This window comes from Camelus dromedarius, chromosome 19 (genome assembly GCF_036321535.1).
Source record: "Camelus dromedarius isolate mCamDro1 chromosome 19, mCamDro1.pat, whole genome shotgun sequence".
Classification (NCBI taxonomy): Eukaryota; Metazoa; Chordata; class Mammalia; order Artiodactyla; family Camelidae; genus Camelus; species Camelus dromedarius.
The window spans coordinates 24,199,146-24,218,763 of NC_087454.1; the positions used below are offsets into that span (position 1 = coordinate 24,199,146).

The 19,618-nt window shown below is 45.1% G+C and overlaps 1 protein-coding gene across 1 annotated transcript in view; it reads left to right on the forward strand.

Moving 5' to 3' along the window:
• TBC1D22B (TBC1 domain family member 22B) overlaps positions 1–19,618 on the forward strand; it is a 58,332-nt gene that overhangs the window by 19,743 nt on the left and 18,971 nt on the right. The window contains exons 4-8 of the mRNA XM_031434803.2: positions 2,050–2,229; positions 2,779–2,849; positions 4,223–4,351; positions 5,575–5,640; positions 8,537–8,651. Of these exons, the coding sequence (XP_031290663.2) occupies positions 2,050–2,229; positions 2,779–2,849; positions 4,223–4,351; positions 5,575–5,640; positions 8,537–8,651 (561 nt within the window). The remainder of the gene's footprint in view (positions 1–2,049; positions 2,230–2,778; positions 2,850–4,222; positions 4,352–5,574; positions 5,641–8,536; positions 8,652–19,618) is intronic.

A 19,618-nucleotide genomic window follows, 5' to 3' on the forward strand; every position in this document is an offset into this window, starting at 1 on the left:
TGGCCCCAGGAACCACGTGTTCCCTGCCGTTCTCTTCCTTTCTCTGTGGTGGGGTCCAAACGTTTGTGGTTTGATTGCTTCACAGTGCTCTAGGCCTGGTCAGGTTGAAGAATATCGACTAAATGTGTTTAGACTTGTCAGTGGCTGAATTTCACAAGTGTTTGACACTGTTGGTTGGCCCCCTCAGCTGTGGGGAACAACCACTAGCATGAGGTGGTCTTTCTCCTGTTCCTGAGGGACGGAGTCCTCGTGTCAGGTGGGGCGGGAGGAGATACCCCTTGTGTTTCTTTTTAGGAATCTGGCTTCAGTACCTGGTTGAGATGATGGTGGTTTTATCATATGTTTGGGCACTCTCATTGTGCTCTTTTAAATATCCATTGCTGTATTTAATGTTGCCCTAAAGGGTTTTATGAAAGCCAGCTATTCTGAGCTGGAGAGGGAAGTGCCCTTACTCTAGTGAAAGTTCAAACAGCTGACTGGTGAGGGGTGAAAGGGAAGTAGAATGTCAGAGGTTTTGAGTGCGTCCTGGCTCACGTTCTAAGAGAACGTCTTTTACACTTTCAGACTAAGCGAGTGATTATGAAATTAGGCTGTGAGGCTTTTAAAATCAGAGTCACTTTCCATCACTGATTAGAGCCTCAGTTCAAATCTTCAGTGCCACGCCCAGACTTGCATTCTGTGTCAGTTGACCAGCTGGCCACAGCCGCGGGATGTGGAAAGTGTCTTCACTCCGTGATGGAGGGTCTTCAGGGAATCCTAGTGTGAGGAAGGCCCCACCACGATCCCTTGTGCAGGCAGGATCACCCAGAGCATTCCCATTATGAAGTTCTCTCCTGTGAGCATCTGACCGTTAATCACTGACATCAGAGGTCCACATTGGTCTCAGCCCTGCAGCGTGTGGTCTGCTTTTTCTGGACCCCGTGTCACAGTAGGCACCCAAGCCAAGTGCCCTGTAGCAGTTGTTTCTGTAAACCTTCTAGTTGTGCTAGTTACTGAGTAGTCACTGATTAATTCTTGTTGTGACCACTACTTTTTAAAGCCCAGATATGTAAAGAGTATGAAACACTCCTGCAAGGACAGTCAGAATTTAAAGTTGAGTTTTGTTTGGGGTAGGTAGTAAAGTAAGGGTTTGGGAGTCAGGCAGACCTAAGGTGCTGTCTCAGCTCTCCCTTGCAAATTACTTAATCTCTCTAAGCCATAGTTTCCTCATCTCTAAAATAGTGATAAATTCCTACAGTAAGTTTTAAGGGTCAAATGAGAGATCATATGTAAATATGACCAGCACAGTGCCTTAATACATACTAAGCATTCAATGAATGTTAGTCCTATACTGCTCATTTCTCCTACCTACCATCTAGTTTAGAAATGTCTAGAAGCAGACATAGAGTTCTGCTTGAGTCTTGTTCCTGTTATTTCAGTCATATCCCGGCAGAATTAAAAGCTGGTTCATTTTAGTTGGAAATGTGGCAGCACAGAGGAAATGCAGCCACTAAAAGCAGGACTACCTTAGACCAGAACCTCTCACCCCATGTGTGTGTGTGTGTGGGGCACGCTGGTAGGCCAAGAGCAGGTTAGAGTTGTGCCAGCGAAACCGATCCTCCCCGCCCTGGGGGCAGCTGGCTGGGGCCTGGGGCTTCAGGAGAGCAGCCGCCTCCTTTTATCACGGCATCATTTTCTACATGCTCTGTGATGTGGAAACGGAAGGCAAACACTCCCAAACTCACTATTAGGCACCAAGAAAAGTTCCAGGGGTAGAAAGAAAATAATTGATTTCCCCCTGGAGTCACCAAAAAAATTGTCAGAGTTGGCACAGCGGCTGGAGTCTTTCTGTACATAAAGTGCCTCAGTATGTATGATAAACACACAGCCCTACCCTGGGTGGATGAGTGAAGCACAGCTGGGTTTCCATCCCCTGCACCCCGCACTGGGCACCTGCAGGCAGCAGACAAACCTAGTGGAGGAGACCAATGCTGAACCATCAGGTTTAAGGTTTCCCAGGATCTGTGCTCTTCACACAGCCTGTTCTCCTTCTCTTTCACATTATCTCAGGTGATACATGCCTACGGAACCCACTCCACAAACAGCAGTCACTCCCTCTCCGACCCATCATCCCCCTTGTTGCCCGGATCTCGGACCAGAACGCTTCTGGGGCACCCCCGATGACTGTCCGGGAGAAAACCCGCCTAGAAAAATTCCGTCAGCTTCTCTCCAGCCACAACACTGACTTAGGTGAGTCCCTGTGAGCCCTGAACAAGCTAGGACCTCTTGGTGACTGGAATTCTCAGAGACCTGGAAGCTATTACTCTTTATTCTTCCTTCTTTTACTTTTCCAGCATCTCCTGATCTGGTGCCCATTGAAGTGACATGCAGGTATTAAGTCAGAAATATGTTGCTAGAAATTAGGGACCAAATTAGGTGGGACTGGATTCTGTGGCCTGTAGACCATAGTGCAGCTATTCTGGCTTTGGTCTCCCCTACCTCAAGGTGATTCTTACTGAAATCCACACCCGCTGGTCTTTCTCTCTCTCTCTGGTCTGACTCTGATCTCTGAGCTGATTGGATCACTGCTGCAGAGCCGTGTCCTTGGCACTTCGCTGCTCAGGGCTGCCGTCTTGGGATTTCCCTTGTGCTTGTCAGTAGCTGGTGGTGGTGGTGGTGGTGGCGGCAGTGGCAATCATCTTACTGGAATGGTGGGAGGCACCAGGCAGTGCTGGCTGAGGCTGTTTTAGGGCATTTGTGGGAAGGGCTAAATCCAACAAAGCTGTTATCTGTTTGCAGATGAACTGAGGAAGTGTAGCTGGCCAGGGGTTCCCAGGGAGGTTCGGCCTGTAACCTGGAGACTCCTGTCGGTGAGTTCCACCCACTGTGTAGGGGAGCCTGAGCCTCACACAGCCCTTCTTACCTGCTGAGGTTAGTCTGGGCACATTAGTCCTGCTCCGTAGACTTCTCTAGGCCAACTAGATATGACAGACCTGTGGGAATGTAGTCCTGTTTCTGGGCATAAAGAAACACATTCTTGAGACTTTATTCCCACACATGGAGAAGAGCACACGTTTGTGCCTACAGTCATAATCTCACCTTCTCAGCCTGAGGAGGAGGAATACACTGAGCCAGGGTGATCCAGCACTTGTTTGGGCAAGCTCCCATATTCCCTGTGCTTCCCTCCTTTTCAGTAGGATTGACCAAGTTGGTTGAAACTTACTTCCCAACTGTGAATAGTTGATAAATGGGCCTCCCTCAGAAGCCTGCACCAGGCTCATTTTCACTAAGCACAGAGCACTGTGCCAGCCCCTGTGATAGGAACACTTGGATTTCCGGAGCCTGTAAAATTCATTCATTCATCTAATAAGGATTTATTGAGGGCCTGCTGTTTGCCAGGCACAGTGCCAGGTGCTGTGAGGATGTACAGAATGAACACCCCACAGCCCCTGCTGCCCAGGCACTTGCTGTGGGCTGTGTTCTCAGCTGCCTGCAGGAGCTGTTCTCAACCCCAGTCTTGCAACTGTGTCATCATTGCCCCACCACTTCTAATAAGTTTGAATGCTATTAAGAGTAGATGTGGTGAGAACAGAAGGGAAATAGGAGATGCAAGAATTGAGAGCGGATCTAGACCTGGGGTAAGAACGGAAGTTGGCCTGGAGCTGTGGCTGGGAGGGGGGCTGCTGTCAGAAGTTGTGTGTGTGGGTGTTGCAGCTGCATTGTCACGGATTCCACTCAGCTTCCTAAACTGGTAATTCCTAATGTGACAGTGGAGAAGAATGTGTAACTGGCACAGACTCACACAGCACACTGCTGAGACATGCCATAGAGGCGGCCACCTCCCTGTGTCCCTCAGAGAGGCTGCCTTGCCCACACCCAGCCCTCGGAGGTCTTGACTTGGGTCCAGTTCTCTCCCGCTGACCTACATTCACTGCTCTACTGTGCCAGCTCCACAGCTCTGGAGGCTCCCCAGCAGCACCAGCTCCGATCGCAGTGCAGGGCCGCGAGAGTAAATAACTCCGGGAGAGCTGGCGGGGCTTCATCTGCCCACGCGTGGATCTCACTGAATGAGGAGAGGGCAAACACTGGTTGGCCAGAACCAAAAAGGGATTTACCCTTGTCCTCTTGGTAGTTTTGTTTTTATTCCTTTGATAGTTTCCAAGCCATTGCTCAGGCTAAAATAAAAATTAAAGATTTATCCAAGCAATGCCTGTCCCCATCTGACTAGCAGTGCTGTCTACAGGGGTATCTCCCAGCAAACACCGAGAGGAGGAAGTTGACCTTGCAACGGAAGCGGGAGGAATATTTTGGCTTCATTGAACAGTATTATGACTCTCGAAATGAGGAACATCACCAGGACACCTACAGACAGGTACAGTCCTCACCTGCTGCCTTTTTGCTTACTAGTCATAATCTTAGGGTGTGGCTCCTGGAAGTGCTCTCGGGGTACAGGTTTTCCAAGTCTTCAGGCTATGGAATTAAATTTATTCCCAGAATTACTTCCCCTCTTTCTAATTCTAGTCATTTTTAATAGATTTTTTTTGGCCCCAGTCAGGGCAGCACCTCTCAAACTTTAATGTGTATACAAATCACCTAGGATTTTAATAAAATCCCACCTAGGGATTAGGATAAAAATGCAGATTTTAATTCGGTAGATTTGAGTTGAGACCTTCACTTCCAGTGAGCTCTCAGGTGATGCCAATGCTACTGGTCCACAGACCACACTGTGAGTAGTAAGGGTTATGGGACACGAGATTAGACGAGGTCACTCAAGAGTGGTCCCTCCCTCTGGACTGGGACATCAGTGTGTCCCGGCAGCTGCAGTGCCCCTTTAGAACCCATGTTTGACTGTCTGCAGGAGCTGTAGCCATCAGTAGCCTTGGTGGGGAGTGTTCCGTTGTTGCTCATAGTGGTCCCCACCACCTCTGGAGAGGGGGAGGAGTGAAGAGGAGTCTGGTGGTTGCAGAGGGGAAAATCCTGGGGGAGGCAGCTGTCTACAACAGGCCCCGAGAGCTGGCGTAGCCCATGCTGCTGCTGCTGCTGCTGCTGCTGCTGCTGGCACAAGTCCTTAGGATTGTCAGACACTGGGAAGTCCCGAGGCCAAAACCAATCGCAGTGACCTCTTGCATGGCAGAAGCCAGAACTTTCAGTGCCAGTTACTAAGGCCACTCCCTCTAGTTCCCTGTCCTGGCACATTTTTGCAGCTGTCAGAGCTCTTTTAGTTCTTGGGAACTGTTGGTGAATGAGGATCTGAAAGAGGCGTACACATTTTGATCATATGTGTTAGATAAGGACCAGCCCAGAGTGAAACAGACTCCAGAGCAGCAGGAAGAAGCCAGTGAAGCCTGTTGTTATTTGGTGTAAGTGGTTTATTGGGGAGATTTCCTCCGTTCAGCAAGCGTTGCTGCTGTGGAGCCGTATTCCAGATGGACGGGTAGGGTCAGCTAGACATTTTTTGTATATCAGTGAGTTCTTTCTAAAGACAAATTGTGCTCTCTCTCTCACTCTCTTGATTCCAAGTTCTTAAGGAAATAAATAACTTCTCAAAAGAACAAATTGGCATTTGTGGCTTTAGATATGACTTCTCTCTTTCAGATTCACATTGACATTCCAAGGACAAATCCTCTCATTCCATTGTTCCAGCAACCACTTGTACAGGAGGTGAGGAAAGTACTTAACCTTCTTGGCCCTTCTCCCCCAACACTGTCTGTGTGGTTAAGCGCTTAGCCCGCCCTCTAACCCCAGGCGAGTTTATGGCTGATCGTGATAGTACCTCCTGTTCACAGATGGAGCTTTGATCCTTTCAGAGCACTTTCTCCTGCACTCTCATTTGATTCTCATAATAAACCTGTGGGCTGAGTAGCACCTTGAGAGGTTGAGGGACTTACCCAGAGTCGCGAGTCCACCTGGTGACAGAATGAAGACTAGAACCCACACCTTAGAATTCCTAGTCCTGTTTGTTCTGCTTTATCAAGTTGGGAGTGGTGATTGTGTGTGTATGTGTGTGTATTTAGTAAATATACATAACAAAATTTACCATTTTAACCATTTGTAAGTGTACAGTTCAGTGGCATTAAGTACATTCATATTGTTGTTCAAGCATCACCACCATCCATCTCTACAACTTTTTTTCATCTTCCCAAACTGAAACTCTGTACTCACAAAACAGCAACTCTCCTCCATTCCTCAGCAACTGCCATTCTACTTTCTGTGTCTGTGAATTTGACTATCCAGGCACATCCATAGTGAGAGCATACAGCATTTGTCCTTTTGTGACTGGCTTATTTGACTTAGCATAATATCTTCGAGGTTCATCTATGTTGCAGTATGTATCAGAATTTTCTTTTTTAAGACTGATACTCCGTTAAGTGTGTATAGGACATATTATTGATCCATTCATCTGTCCATGGACACATGGGTTGCTTCTACCTTTTGGGTGTTGTGCATAATGCTGCTGTGAATGTGGGTGTGCAAATATCTAAGTTCCTGTTTTAAATTCTTTTGGATATATACCCAGAAGTCAAAGTAGTACTGATATTTTGAGACCTAACAAGTTAGGAAAGCACATGAGAGGTTTCAGTGAGACTGTTATCTTTTGACCAACAGTAGGTATAAACTCCTCAGGATTAGGGATTTCCTTTGCAGCCTCCTAGGAGCTTGGACATGGATGTAAGTGCTCCTTGAATTATGTTTTCACTCATCCTTATAACAGAGAAGGAATGTGATGAAAATGCTCAAAATAATTTCTATTTCCCTTTAGATGACATTCATAATTCTGTTTAAATATGGATGTGTCTACTGTTGGGATCCCTCATAACTTACCACTGCCATAAAGAAGATTCTGAGGAGGACACCATTATTTTACCCATAAGAGTCAGCTTAAAGCAAGCTGAAAACCCATTCGGGATCTCTTTGTGTCTCCCATTCAGTTTCCCACGGCTCAGCCCTGCTTATTTCTCAGTTTAAGTTAAAGATGTTCAGATACTTATCATTTACCTCTACATCCTTAAATTTGGAGACAGGGGAAAGTAGTTTGTTTAAAAGGCTTCTAGTAGTGGAACCTGCAAAGAAAGAAAGAAATTCAAACTATAATCTTTCCAGTTTTTCTTGACTCACCTTTCCATCTAGCAGACTATAGTTACCTTAAACAGAATAAATTGCCAACCCAGGAGCAGAGAACTAAGTAACACTGACTATTGAAAGATTGCTTTGCAAACCTGCACGATACAAATTGAGATTGACTGTGGAAGGTCAGAATTACCCACATTGGTAGAAGAGGTATAGGAAAAACCTTCAGGGATTATCCCTGTCCATTCCACTCTACAAGGCAAGATTGTCCCAGACTTCTTCTGTCCTAAAGATCCCATGGTCTCCCCTGGTAACCAGGCTTGGTACTCTTCAATTTCCATCTCTTTGGCATCTTCACTTGTACAGTGTGAGTGCGTCTGCATCGTCCCATCCTTGCTAGAGAGACACTACTGCGGAGCTCCTGATTCTGAATGACTAGCTTCCATGCACTTGGCCATAGTTAAAGCCAGTCACTAGGGACTTGTGTATTTACAAGGGGCTGATAGTGTGGAGTAGAAGCCCTGATAAGTCCTTCAGAAGGACTGACTTAGAGGAACTTTTAACAGAGATGTCCAGACACAGGCCCTCTGGTGTGGTTCAGAGACATGAGGCAGCGCGGTCACAGCCAGTCTAAAAATGCCCAGGGGTTGTGGTCAGCAGGATGAAGCCTGGAATGAGTATTATCAGGCTGAGAGAAGATGGGGGAAAGCTCAAGAGGTCTCGTGAAAGCAAAGAGGAGTGGAGTGAAACAGGGCCGGGCTCTGTAAAGGGACCATAAAGATCTTTTCTTCCCAGTCTAGGCCACCGGCCTCTTGTCATTAATATACTTAATCCCAGAGGCTTTCCCAGGGAAACCCTGGCTGACTTCTCTGTTCTCAAATTCTCAGCTCTAGGAGTCCATAGCATTGGGTTTATTTAACTTCCTATCCCCAGCAAACATCCGGGTTGCATCCTGATGTGTGAAGTGACTTCCTGCAGTCATAGTCTGTCACTCGTTCCTAGTCAGGCTGGGTTATAACTAAATCCAGATCTAGAGCGTCTGTCTAAGCAGGGAGAAAGGAGAGGGTGGTAGACAAGGTGCTTCCTTTCTAAATCCTATAATGACCAACAGAGACTTAGAAAATGTAACAGGACTTAGATGTTCTGATATCTTGCTCCTGGAAATAGAGAAACAGTAATCTACCAATGAACGTGGTGGCCTGAATTAATGACGTGGCAAATCTTTTTCTAAGCCGTTTGTGTCACTTTCCTTTCCTTTTCCCAGTTTAATATCACAGTGACTAGATACTGAAAAGAGAAATAAAGGGCCTACCCCTGCTTAAAAACAGCTAGCGTCTTAGAGACTTTTTATAGACTTCTTTTGTCCTGCGGTATCTCTATGTTTTTCCTACAAATTCTGCAGCAACCCTGAGTTAAATTGTGAGGTAGGCAAATGGAGGGCGAGTATCCCTGTGAATTAACAGTCATGCCGTCTTTCTCGTCTTCCTAGATCTTCGAAAGAATTCTGTTTATCTGGGCCATCCGACACCCTGCCAGTGGGTACGTCCAGGGAATTAATGACCTGGTCACTCCGTTCTTTGTCGTCTTCCTCTCAGAATATGTGGGTAAGAAGCGCGAGTACCAAGTTGAACAAGCTATTGCTCTTTCTTATCTGTGGTCTGTTTGTTTTTCCCAAGAGTGTAGACACGTCAGCTAAAAAAGAGATAGTAGCTTTGGAATACATAGCTAAACCTGTCTTTAACAGCAGTGGCAGCCTGAAATTTATCTCTTGAGATGGTAGCAGATCTCACCTAAAAAGACCTGCTTTGCCACAAGAATGACCAAACTGATATATTTATGTTCTGCCATAAACATGGTTTGATGGTTTATCTGAGGTTGTTTTAGGATTATTTTAAACTTGTTTCAAGCACAGGGCCTCATCCACGAAGGCTGAAATTTTAGGTTACACGTCAGTACTTCACACTTGAGCTCACATGCTGTCTCTTCGGAGCAGGGTGTGGACACGTGGGTAGGAGAAGCTGTGGTGCTAGAGTCCAGCTCACGTGGGAGGTAATGGAATGGGCCGAGGAGCTCAGGGACCTTGATTTCTCCCCCTCCTCCTTCACCTCTTACCCCACCGGGTTCTTGTCACTCTGCATGGCGTGATTAGCCGTCACAGTGATGGTTAGGTTTTCTCACAGTCCCAGCCGCCTGCTAAGGCCGGGCCTAAATCAGGCAGAGTCTTGAAAGGAGTTGAGGATCCTCCATTTCTCCTTTTGGTTTCCTTAATCCCTTGGGCTTAGAGAGTCACACGAAAACCCATCTGTCATGGCCTGATGCTTTGTTCTCTCAGTTAAAGAGAAGCTCATGTGGGAATCAGAACATTGGAAAGGATTTTGGAGAACTATCCTTCTGCTCCCCTCGTTTCACAGATGGGTTGTGAGATTTCTTGCCTCCTTACTAGTGGCAGAGCTAGGACTAGAACCCTTTTCTTCAGACTCTGAGGGTGGTGGGTTGGCTTTTTTGTGGGAAGCCATTGCAGAGGTAAGACAGTAGTGAGCGAGGGACTAGGGTGGAGCCCCTTGGAGGGGAGGGAATAAGAAATGTCTCACTTGATCCTTCCCATTCAGGTTTTCTGGTGGAACTCCAAGGGATGGTGTTTTGGTCTTTCATGAGGCAGCCTTTTTTTCATTACTCAAAAAGTGAGCCAGTGCAGTGATGCCATCCCCATTCCCCTTAAGTGACAACTAGGGCAGAACTGGGAGTAAGGGTGGAAGGGCACCCTTGTCCACTCTGTCAAGTGATCGTAAGCAAAAGCAAAACTAGGTAAAGTTTAGCTGCCAAAAGCATATAAATAAAGCTTCTGCTGGAGAACTTTCGTCTTCCCCTCACATTTAATAGGTCAGTTTTGGGAGGCAGCTTAATTCTGTGTGTTTAACTTTAGTGAGAGCAGTGCAGCTGTTGGGACTTAGGGGTTGATTCTTGCAGTATTACTCTTTTGAAATGGCATTAAAGGATGAGCCTAGGAAGGTATTAATCCACTCATTAATCTGCACTTGAGGTCAATGCTGGCATGAAATCTTACCAGTTTTTATGCCAGTTAAGAATAATCCTCAGCAACTGCAGTTCTAATTGGATATTTAGTTATCCTGTTAGCTTTTATATTTTGTGCTAAATTTTCCTTTACCAACTGTAGGCACCCATCCCATTGCTTCCTTAACCCCATCAGCCCCACCAGGCAGTGTGTCTCTCTTTGATAGATGTGACTGCATTTCAGATCTTGGTGCTTAGTTCGTCACCGCACCTACTGACCAGTGAAACCATTGCTGACCCACAGCATTGACACAGCAAACTGTGGGCTTCCCTGCCCCTCCTCGGCAAGGAAGCCTTCCTTGGCAAGGCCGCACTCAGTTTCACATCTGCAACAGACTTCACGTGAGTCTTTGGTACCTTTTCCTAGGACTAGGAAGGTGGGGCCCATTCATTCTTTTTTTTTTTTAACAAAATTAATTAACTATGGTAAGTTTCAAACATATGTAAAAGTAGAAAAAAAAAATACCTAAATCCTCATATACCTGCCACCTGACTTCTCCCACCAGTCCCGTTTCATTTATACCTGTCTGTTCTTTACCCCATCATCTTTGTGAGTTTACTTTGTGAGTAAGCAAATCTCAGTATCAAGCACCATATAATTTCATCCGTAAACATTTCCATATGTATCTCTAGAAAATAATGATTAAAGAAACCTGCAGCCATAGTGCAATTATTACATCTAAAAAGTTAGCTCTTTAATACAATGTACAGCAGTATTCAAATTTTCTTGATTCCCATAAGTATATTTAACAATGTGTTTGAATCAGTGTTCAAATCAGGTCCACACATTCTTCTGATTGGTTGATATGTCTCTGAAGTCTCTCTTGATCCATCAGTTCCCATCCATCTCTCTTTTCTTTAGAAGTTTGTAGCTTTAGCCCTTGTTTTTCCAGTTTTCAGACTAGGGCTTTGCCATGCCAACCACTAATATCACCCTGATTTTTAAAGCACTTTACCATTTGCAAAGTACTTTGACTTACCTGCTTTCATTTAGTAGCCCCCAATATTTCTTTAAGGTAGTTGTATCAACCCATTTTACAGGTGAGGACTCAAAGGCTCAGAGATTTAATGAGCTTTCCCAACTCAAACCAGATCTTTTGACCTAAGTACCTGTGCTCTTTATACAACCTGGTGGTACCTCAACTTAGATCTTCCTGATGGCTCCCTTTTTTTCCATTCTCTGCTCCAAAGCGGGCAGCACATTTCTTATTGCTCCTTGCTTTAAGAAAAAAAAGTACAAAGGCAAGGAGGCTCAAGTATCAATAGTCGAAGAAGTCAGGAGAGGAGGATGTAAGAGAAATCCAGGGAGAAGAGGGAAAGTGTACAGCCACAATACTTCCCAGAGTAGAGGGAAGTTGGTAGGAAGGGGTATAGTCTGCAACTTTCTGGAAGGGCAAAGAAATTCTGGCCACACTTCTGGTATGAAAAGAACAAGTGCCCAGAACGGCTGTTACCAGCGTCTGTGTCCTCAGGGTGAGCTGCGGTTGCCTCCTGCCTCTCTAAGAGACTCTCCAAGATCAGCAAGTGAAGGTGCCTCCATCTTCAGAGACCAGGATTACAAAGGAATTTACATCACAACTTTCTTGAATATAAACAAAAGGCAGTAATGGAGGTTGGGATAAAAATGTGTGTTGGGAGAGACATAAGCCTTTGAAAATTATGCCTGAAAGACATATTTGATGATATACAAAGAATGTAATGATCTGTGTTAAGGCACATTATTACTGAATTAACAGAATTTGTGAAAAAAAAAATTACAGTAGAAGTACATGCTCATTAAAAAAGGATCAAAACAATATAGAAGTGTTATTATCTCACCCTACCCCCCGCCACCAGAGATAACTACTGTTGACCTTTTGGTGTGTGTTTTTCCAGTCCTTTTCCTGTGTATGGATAGACTGACGTATATTATTTTTCTTTGTTGTGTCCAGAAAAATAGGATCACACTATCCTTACTTTTCTATGTCTTGCTTGGTTTCATTCGCACGTCTGGCCAGCCTTCCACATTTGGACATACAGATCTACCTCATTGTTTTCAGCAATTACATTTATTTTCCTCAGGTTTTACTACATTTTATTATCTGTTCACTGGTTGATGACTATAAATAAAGCTTCAGAGAAATAGGCATACAGTCTGCTCTCCAGTCTCAAGGCCGTTCTTGAACATAGATACAACACTGTGGCTTTCAAGAATAGTTCTCTTGTCTGAGTAATAGTGCTCCTTTTCTCCCCTTCTCTGCTGGTGCCATATCCTAATCAGGCAGCTGCTGTGACAGGTGCTTTGTTGTGGCCTCCCTGATATGACTGTCCCTACCACAGGAGGCCCTGGGTGTCGTTCACCTATGGAACAGGCCAGGCAGTTGCCCTCGTCACCCTGGGCAGGTATCACCAGGCAGCCTTAGCCCACTGACCAGTCTTGCTGAGCTGTGGTGTGGGGCTGTGCCCTGGTAGAGCTGTGGGGTCCACGTGCCACCGGAACATTGCTTGGCCTCTCTCATATCTTCTCACCTGTCTATTCTCTATCACTTTTATAAATTAGTACCTGAGCTTGCTTCATGCTTTGTGTCATGTCTGTTGTAAAATAGTTGAAAACAGGGAGATCTAGTGACTACCCCTGAGTTGCTAGAGAATTTTTCTATAGCTTGCCTCGCCGCCCCCAGGAGCTTCTTTATCTACTGAAACCAGCTCCTCACATAGAAGTGGGTCCTCTGTGGATAAGCCAGCTGTGTCTGGGTCCAGCGGTGACAGGGCTGGAGGGTCACCCCTAGGAAGATACAGTCTCTGGACTGTGATCCCTGAGGCTGTGGAATACCTCTAGGCTCTCATCTCCAAAACCTTTTGGGCTTAGATGACATTGTTAATCTAGCTCTGAACATATTAAGGTCAAATGTAATTTAATGGTGATCACCAGAATAAGTTGCTTAACAGCAACTATTTAAGGGATACATATGAAGAAGAGTGGGACTCATGACGTTCTGCTTTCAAAGGGAGAGTGGTGCCTAGTGATTTTTTTTTTTTTCATTACAAAATGAAACAGTATAAACTAACTCTCCCTCTTCTTCTCTGCATGAAGCAGTACAGTAGGATTTTCATTTCAGGTTTTACTTAGACACATGATGGTGGTGGAACTCCCAGAAGGGAAGTCTTTCCTAACCCTCTTGCTCGGTTCCCTGCATGACATTTCCACTTGGATATGTCATAGATGATTAGTTAGGATTAGCTTGGCTGCATTGACAGGGAACTCCAAATACCAGTACCTTAAGCTTACTTCTCTCACTTTAAAAATCAGGAGGTTAAAAAAAGAAAAAAGTCAGGAGGTAAGTGGTCTAGGGCTAGTATGCTGCTCTGTGATCTGATATCATATCAGGGGTCCAGTCCCCTTTCTCTGGTGTCCTGTCGTTCTCAGCATGGGTTTCCTTCTCATGATCCAGGACCGCTGCTTGTGCTCTAGCCATCACATCCGCATTCCAGTTAGTATGGAGCAGGAAAGGAAGAAGGACATACTCCTTCTATTTAAGGACACTTCCCAAGTACATGACACTTGGTTTTGAATGTCTTTTGTCTGAACATAGTCTTAACGGCCATTCCTACCTGCAGGTGAGCCTGAAAACAAGTCTGTATCCCAGGTGGCGGGTACCCTTTAGGGTCCTTTCACCAAGGAGGAAGGGGTAACAGTTATTTACGGACAACGGCAGACTTTGCTACCCCCAGGCTTCTCAGACTCTGTTTGATTAAATCCTCTCCTTCCCATACCCAGCCACCTTTTTCTCTCAATAGGCAGGATTTCCTGTCACTTAAGTAAGGAATGCTAAGATTTGTTCATAATTCTTTTATATCTAGTCAGTTACAAAGCTCTGATGATTTCCCGAATCTGTTTCCCACTCCATTCCTCCTATGACTGCCTTAGCTCAGGCACGAAATGCTGAAGTGGACAAGTGTGTTTTACCATCTCTGGTTTTATCCCCTTCAAACCCATCCTCCACAGATTTGTCCATGTAGCTCCTCTGCTTAAAACCCTTCAGTAGCATCCCATCACCTCCAGGTTAAAATGTCCAGAGTGTCTAGCTTGTTGTGCAAGGCCCTGTGTGCTCGACTTCCTGCTTCATCTCAAACTCAGAAATCCAAAATCGACATTTTTAATCTAAAACCTTGCCCTGTACCATCTCGTTATCCCATGGATTCATCCTTGTGTATCCTTTAAGACTCTCCTTCCTCCTGGAAGCCTTCCCTAAGACATCCTCCCTTTCCCTGCCACCCCAGTGGTACTCGTTCTGTAACCCTGTACCTTTCCCTTTGTAGGACATTACCACACTGATTACTCTGTGCGTTTCCCTCCTGCCGTCTGCCGCCAGGCTGTATGATTCTTTGAGGCCAGAGAGTATTTCAAATATCTTTATATTCCCAGTGCCTGCATTTTGGTGTCCAAAATGGGCATTCCATACATGTCTAGATGAATGAGAGAATGAAAATTTCATGATAACTTTGCAACATATTTAGAAAATAGTACAGCTTTGCTGAGCTTGGCCACTGGAGGGCAGTGAATCACAGTCTTCTGACACTGCCGAGTGAGCCAGAAGTTCTCTCCCTGGGACGCTTCACTCTCTGTCTCAGATCTGACTCTGCTAATGATATTCACCCTGCCGTCCTGTTCCTCCCTGTCTGGCAAGGTGTTGCGGGCCAGAGATAAAACTGGAGAGACTTCCATAGTAATGGTGGGTTTGAATTACTGTCTTGAGAGGACATTCCCTTTTTCTTTTTTAAAATGTAAACTTTACATTGAAGTGTAACATACAGTTTTAAAAGTACATGTACACATATGTGCACAGCTCAGTAAATTTCCCCTGAGTAGCCAGCACTCATGTGGAACATTTCCAGCACTGCAGAAGCCCCCTTGTGTTCCCTCCAGCCCCAACCCTCACCCCCACAAGTGTAATGGTTATACAGACTTCTCACACCTCGATGAGTTTTGCCTATCTCTGAACTTTATATAAATTGTATCATGGAATGAGGATATGCCACTTCCCATTTTAATGCTATTGGTTTGGAGGGGAATGGGGCTGGTGCTGAACTTTTAAGCATTTACCCTGTTTGGGTCTTTACCCCTTTCCTCAAGATGCCTCGTGGCCCCCTCTTCACAGATGAAGCAGCCTCACATGTGATAGACAGTTGAGGAATATTTGAGGCTCTTTCCAGCAACAGCCATGCATGTGGAGACGCCTAGTCAGCGTGCTGAGCTGAGCTGCTTTCAGCTAACAGTTGAGAGCAGTGTGTGCCTTTGGTGGGATGTCCGGTGCTAGGTTTGCTGTCATGTAGGAGGTAAGTTCTCCAGGGGCAAGTTGTGACCTGTCATCTCTGGGACTGTAGGAGCACACTTGCTCTTTCCCCGTCAGTGAGCCAAGTGACACATGTGTTTACTTGCTCTCTCTCATCTGATGCAAGAATAAGTGAGAAATTGTAACAGAAGAGAAACTGAGGTAGCCAACATAGTCAACGTGTTTGAGCCTAGACAAGGCACCTTTGGGCGCTGACATTGCCCTGGACTCCCCAGAAACCTGTTCATGCACACAGTATCATGGTGGCATGCTGCCTGTCTCTGTGGGTGGTCTTTGGGCAGGTCCTAGAAGGTGAAGCGTGTGGTGGACCTGGCCCTTCCCTTGCCCTCAAACCTGAATACTCATATAGTTTGTATTCATATAATCTGGTGTCCTATAACCACCACTAAGAGGCTGAGTTAACCGGCAGCCACCAATGTTTGCTAAATAAAAGTAAAAGTAATAGAGGAACCTCAGGAAAACAGAGACAATTTGGTGGTATGTTGGTTTTTTAAATTTAATTTCATCCAGGGTATCATGACACATACACATCCAGGCTACTCTGCACCGGGTAGTGGACAGCTAGAGTTGGACACAGGTTTCAGTCCAACTTAATATTTACCTTTTAGTCACCACCCTGACTGACAGGCACAGGGTCAGGAAGGGCTCCATGGTCAGCTGTTTCCCTGTGTCTTTGAAGCAGGGTGTCTCCTCTCACACAGTCTGGAACATGGTTTTCATGAAGCAGAACCGCCTCCCCGTGGATCTCTGCTCTGCAGGAACCTCAGAAGAAGTCTTCCCTCTCACCTCCTGGGGGAAACCAGCTCTCCTCACTGTCCTTTCTTTATTGAGTGGTTTGGCTTTTCTGGGATCACCTTGTCTGTGCTCACCTGTGTCTTTGTCTCAGCTGCTGCCATCAGATATTTTCATGAAAATGCCACCAACAATAAGTTTCTGTAGCACTTGAGCTACTTAAAAATTACTACATTCAAGTGATCAGATCAATTCCTTGACACTTTTCTTAAAACTGTGTTTTTCTGGATGAAATACTTAATTCCTGTTTTATGAGGGTTTCTAGAAGTGTGGCTAAAAAGACTTACTTTTTTTTTTTCCTTTTCTCAGTTTACTTTTGTGATCAGAAAATATTACGTCAGGTGTTCTTTTGAGGCCAGTATTAAAAAAGACAAAAAACAAAAACAAAGACAGGAATCAGGTAAGCTAGAGGCTTTGGAAAATAGAAGGGCTGCCCGCATTCTGATGCCTTGAATCCTCTCTCGCCTGCTGGTCGGGGTGATTGGTTCTGACCCAACAGATCAAAAATCTAGGAATTGCCCTGCGATCACAGATAGTTCCTGGGAAATGCCTGGAGCAGTGAATGGGCAAGTTACTCTTGTCAGTTTCAGCAAAACCGGTTCTTCCGAAGCTTTCAGGGATTTTTTGAGGCATGTGTGAAGCTAATTTTAGGCCCAGGACCTGGAGTTCTCAGAAAAATAAACACTTGACTGGGGCCACCACTCAGGTACCTTTTATCAGCTAGTAACGTTGGGCGTGACAGCATGTTCTTGTCAAGCCCAGAGTGGGCAATTTGATTTTTATAAAGAGCTTTTGGTTTTCCTCTTTTTGGATGCTTTGCCTCTTAAAGCAACCATAAAATATCCCCTAAAATCTCATTCCCTCCAGTCAGTCCTGGCTGCTGAATGCTCTGTAATGACAACCAGAGACGCTGCCCTTATTCGAGACTGTGTTGCTGGCATGGTTTCCCGTTCCAGCTTCAATTATATGTTGAATTTTCTCAAGTGGGACGTGTAATGAGCCTTCTGAACAGACTGTTTATGCTGAATGAAGTCCTTCAGAGAGCATTTGGGCCTCCCTTTCTCTGCTGCACTCAGCTCACAGTTTTTGACTGAATGTGTGAATGTCATCCTCCCAGCAGGCAGAACAGCAGAGCTACACTCTCCTCCCACTCTCTGAAGTGCTGGTGAGCTCTCCCACTGTCCGTGAAAGCAGAGGGCTAGCGGGGAGGCCAGGCATAAGGGCAGAACATGGGGAAAGCACAACCCCCAACTTGAGGCCCCAGAAGAGGGTTCAGCATCCTGTCTGTTGGGCCTTTTACTCCCTGGACAGCTAAAGGGTTGGAAGTGGAAGTTACTGAGAGCAGCATTGTACCAACTTAAACCTCATGTTACTGGATTTTCTTCCTGAAGACCAAAACATAGAAATGGAAAGCTTTGAAAATTGACTTTTATTTTTAAGGTACATTTGGAATTAGGCTAGGTTTGGCTACAAATAACAGAGATCTAAAATAACAGCAGCTTAAACAGGGTAGAGGTTTATTTGTTCCTCGTTTAATAAAAATGATACTAGCTAACGTTTACATAATGCTTGTTGTATGCCTGGCATTGTTAGCACTTTTCGTGTATTAACTTGTTTAATCCTTACAATATCCGTTGACACTGGTAGGGCATTACCACCTTAACAGGTGAGCAGTTGGGGCACAGAAGGTAAAGGCATTTGCCCAAAGCCTCATAGTAGCTCGAGATAACAGAGCCAGGATTTGAGTCACGCAGGCTGGCTCCAGAGTCTCTGCTCTTAACTGCATGCTATTCTGTCTGACAGAAAAGCCACAGGTCCCCGGGGCTGATGTGGCATCTGTGCTCCCCATTCTTCTCGGGGAACCGGGCTCTTTGTTCCTTGTTACTCCACTGTGTGGGGTTTCCGTTCCCAGCGTCATTGCTGCTGCAGTGTTCTGGAATGCTAGAGCGCCCAGGTAGGAAAAGACCCTTCAAATTATTGTGGAGCTCTGGATCTTCATTCGGGAAAGCTGTATGAATAGTAGGAGTGGCTTCATCTTGAGCCTTCCTTGTGGGTTTCATTTTTTTCTTACAAATTTTTTCTTTCATTTCTTTTCATAAAGAGGGTGCTACTGCCTGGGATGGTTAGTGTGGTCAGCTGCACTTGCTAAAAAGGAGGGAGCGCTCTTCCTAGTGCCCTGCTGGGAGTCTGGTCCTGGAGGGTGAGTGGCCTGGCAGTCCTTATGGTTAGGTCACTTGAACCTGTGGCCCAGAGTAGTTCTTTGGGTTCCTCAGGCCACTGTGTGTGGTAGTGGGAGTTGGAGGCACCTGGGCGTCCATCCTTGGGGGGAATGGATATGTAAAGGGATGGTGGCATGTGTGAGACAGTGAACTAGAGGATGTACTGCAACGTGGAAAGATCTTAGAAATGTAATATGAAGCAAAAAGAAGAAAGACTCTGAGCCTGTGTCTTAGAGCCCAGTGTCATTTAATTAAATCAGGTGTGTGTGTGTGTGTGTGTGTGTGTATATGTATGTATGTATGTATGTATGTATGTATGTATGTACTCCCCCCCTCCCAAACAAACAATAACACTACATAATAAGTGTTTAAGGTAGGGAAAAAATAAGATGATATTTCTCGGAAGGGATTTTTTTAAATGTGATTTCTCGAATGGACCTTTATATATTATAAGAAATCTTCATTTCTGCAGGCTTAGTGTTTTACAAAAGCTTGTTTGTTATTTGGTGGTAAAAGGCAGATGTAGTTAACTGTAGCCCCCTTTATCTAAAATTATGTGCATTTTTTCCTGACTATAAAAATTATGCTTATTGTAGAAATTTTGAATAGTAAGACTTCAAGAAAATAAAAATTCTTTATCCCTACCACCTGGGAATAAGTGCTGTAAACCTTTGTGAGGTATTTTGTCTTTCCTCTGTGCTTATACAAACACATAAATATTGTATGTGCAGTAGTTGAGAGCGTACCATAGATAATTTTGCACCTTACTCTTTTCCCTTAACACTGTGGCATGCTTCCCCATATCATTACAAATTCCTAATAAACGTCATCTAAAATGAACCATATCACACCTGCTGTGTGCCCGGCACTGTTGTTCGCACTTTGCTTGTATTAACTGTGGCTCTGCTCCGAGTTCCCAGGGTTGTAGCTTTTCTGACAAATCACCCTACCCTTCCCAAAAGGGTTTTTACAACCCTTGTCCATTATAAAAACACTGTTGATACAGGATGCAAATTCGAGAGTTGTTACACATTGTCCCAAGAAGGTCCAGTTGTGGGTCTTAATAGAGTAATAATTCTCATAAATGAATGGGCTAGATTCTGAATACATTTTGTCAAATGCCTGTGTCTCTCTGTAGGACCAGGGACTGCAATG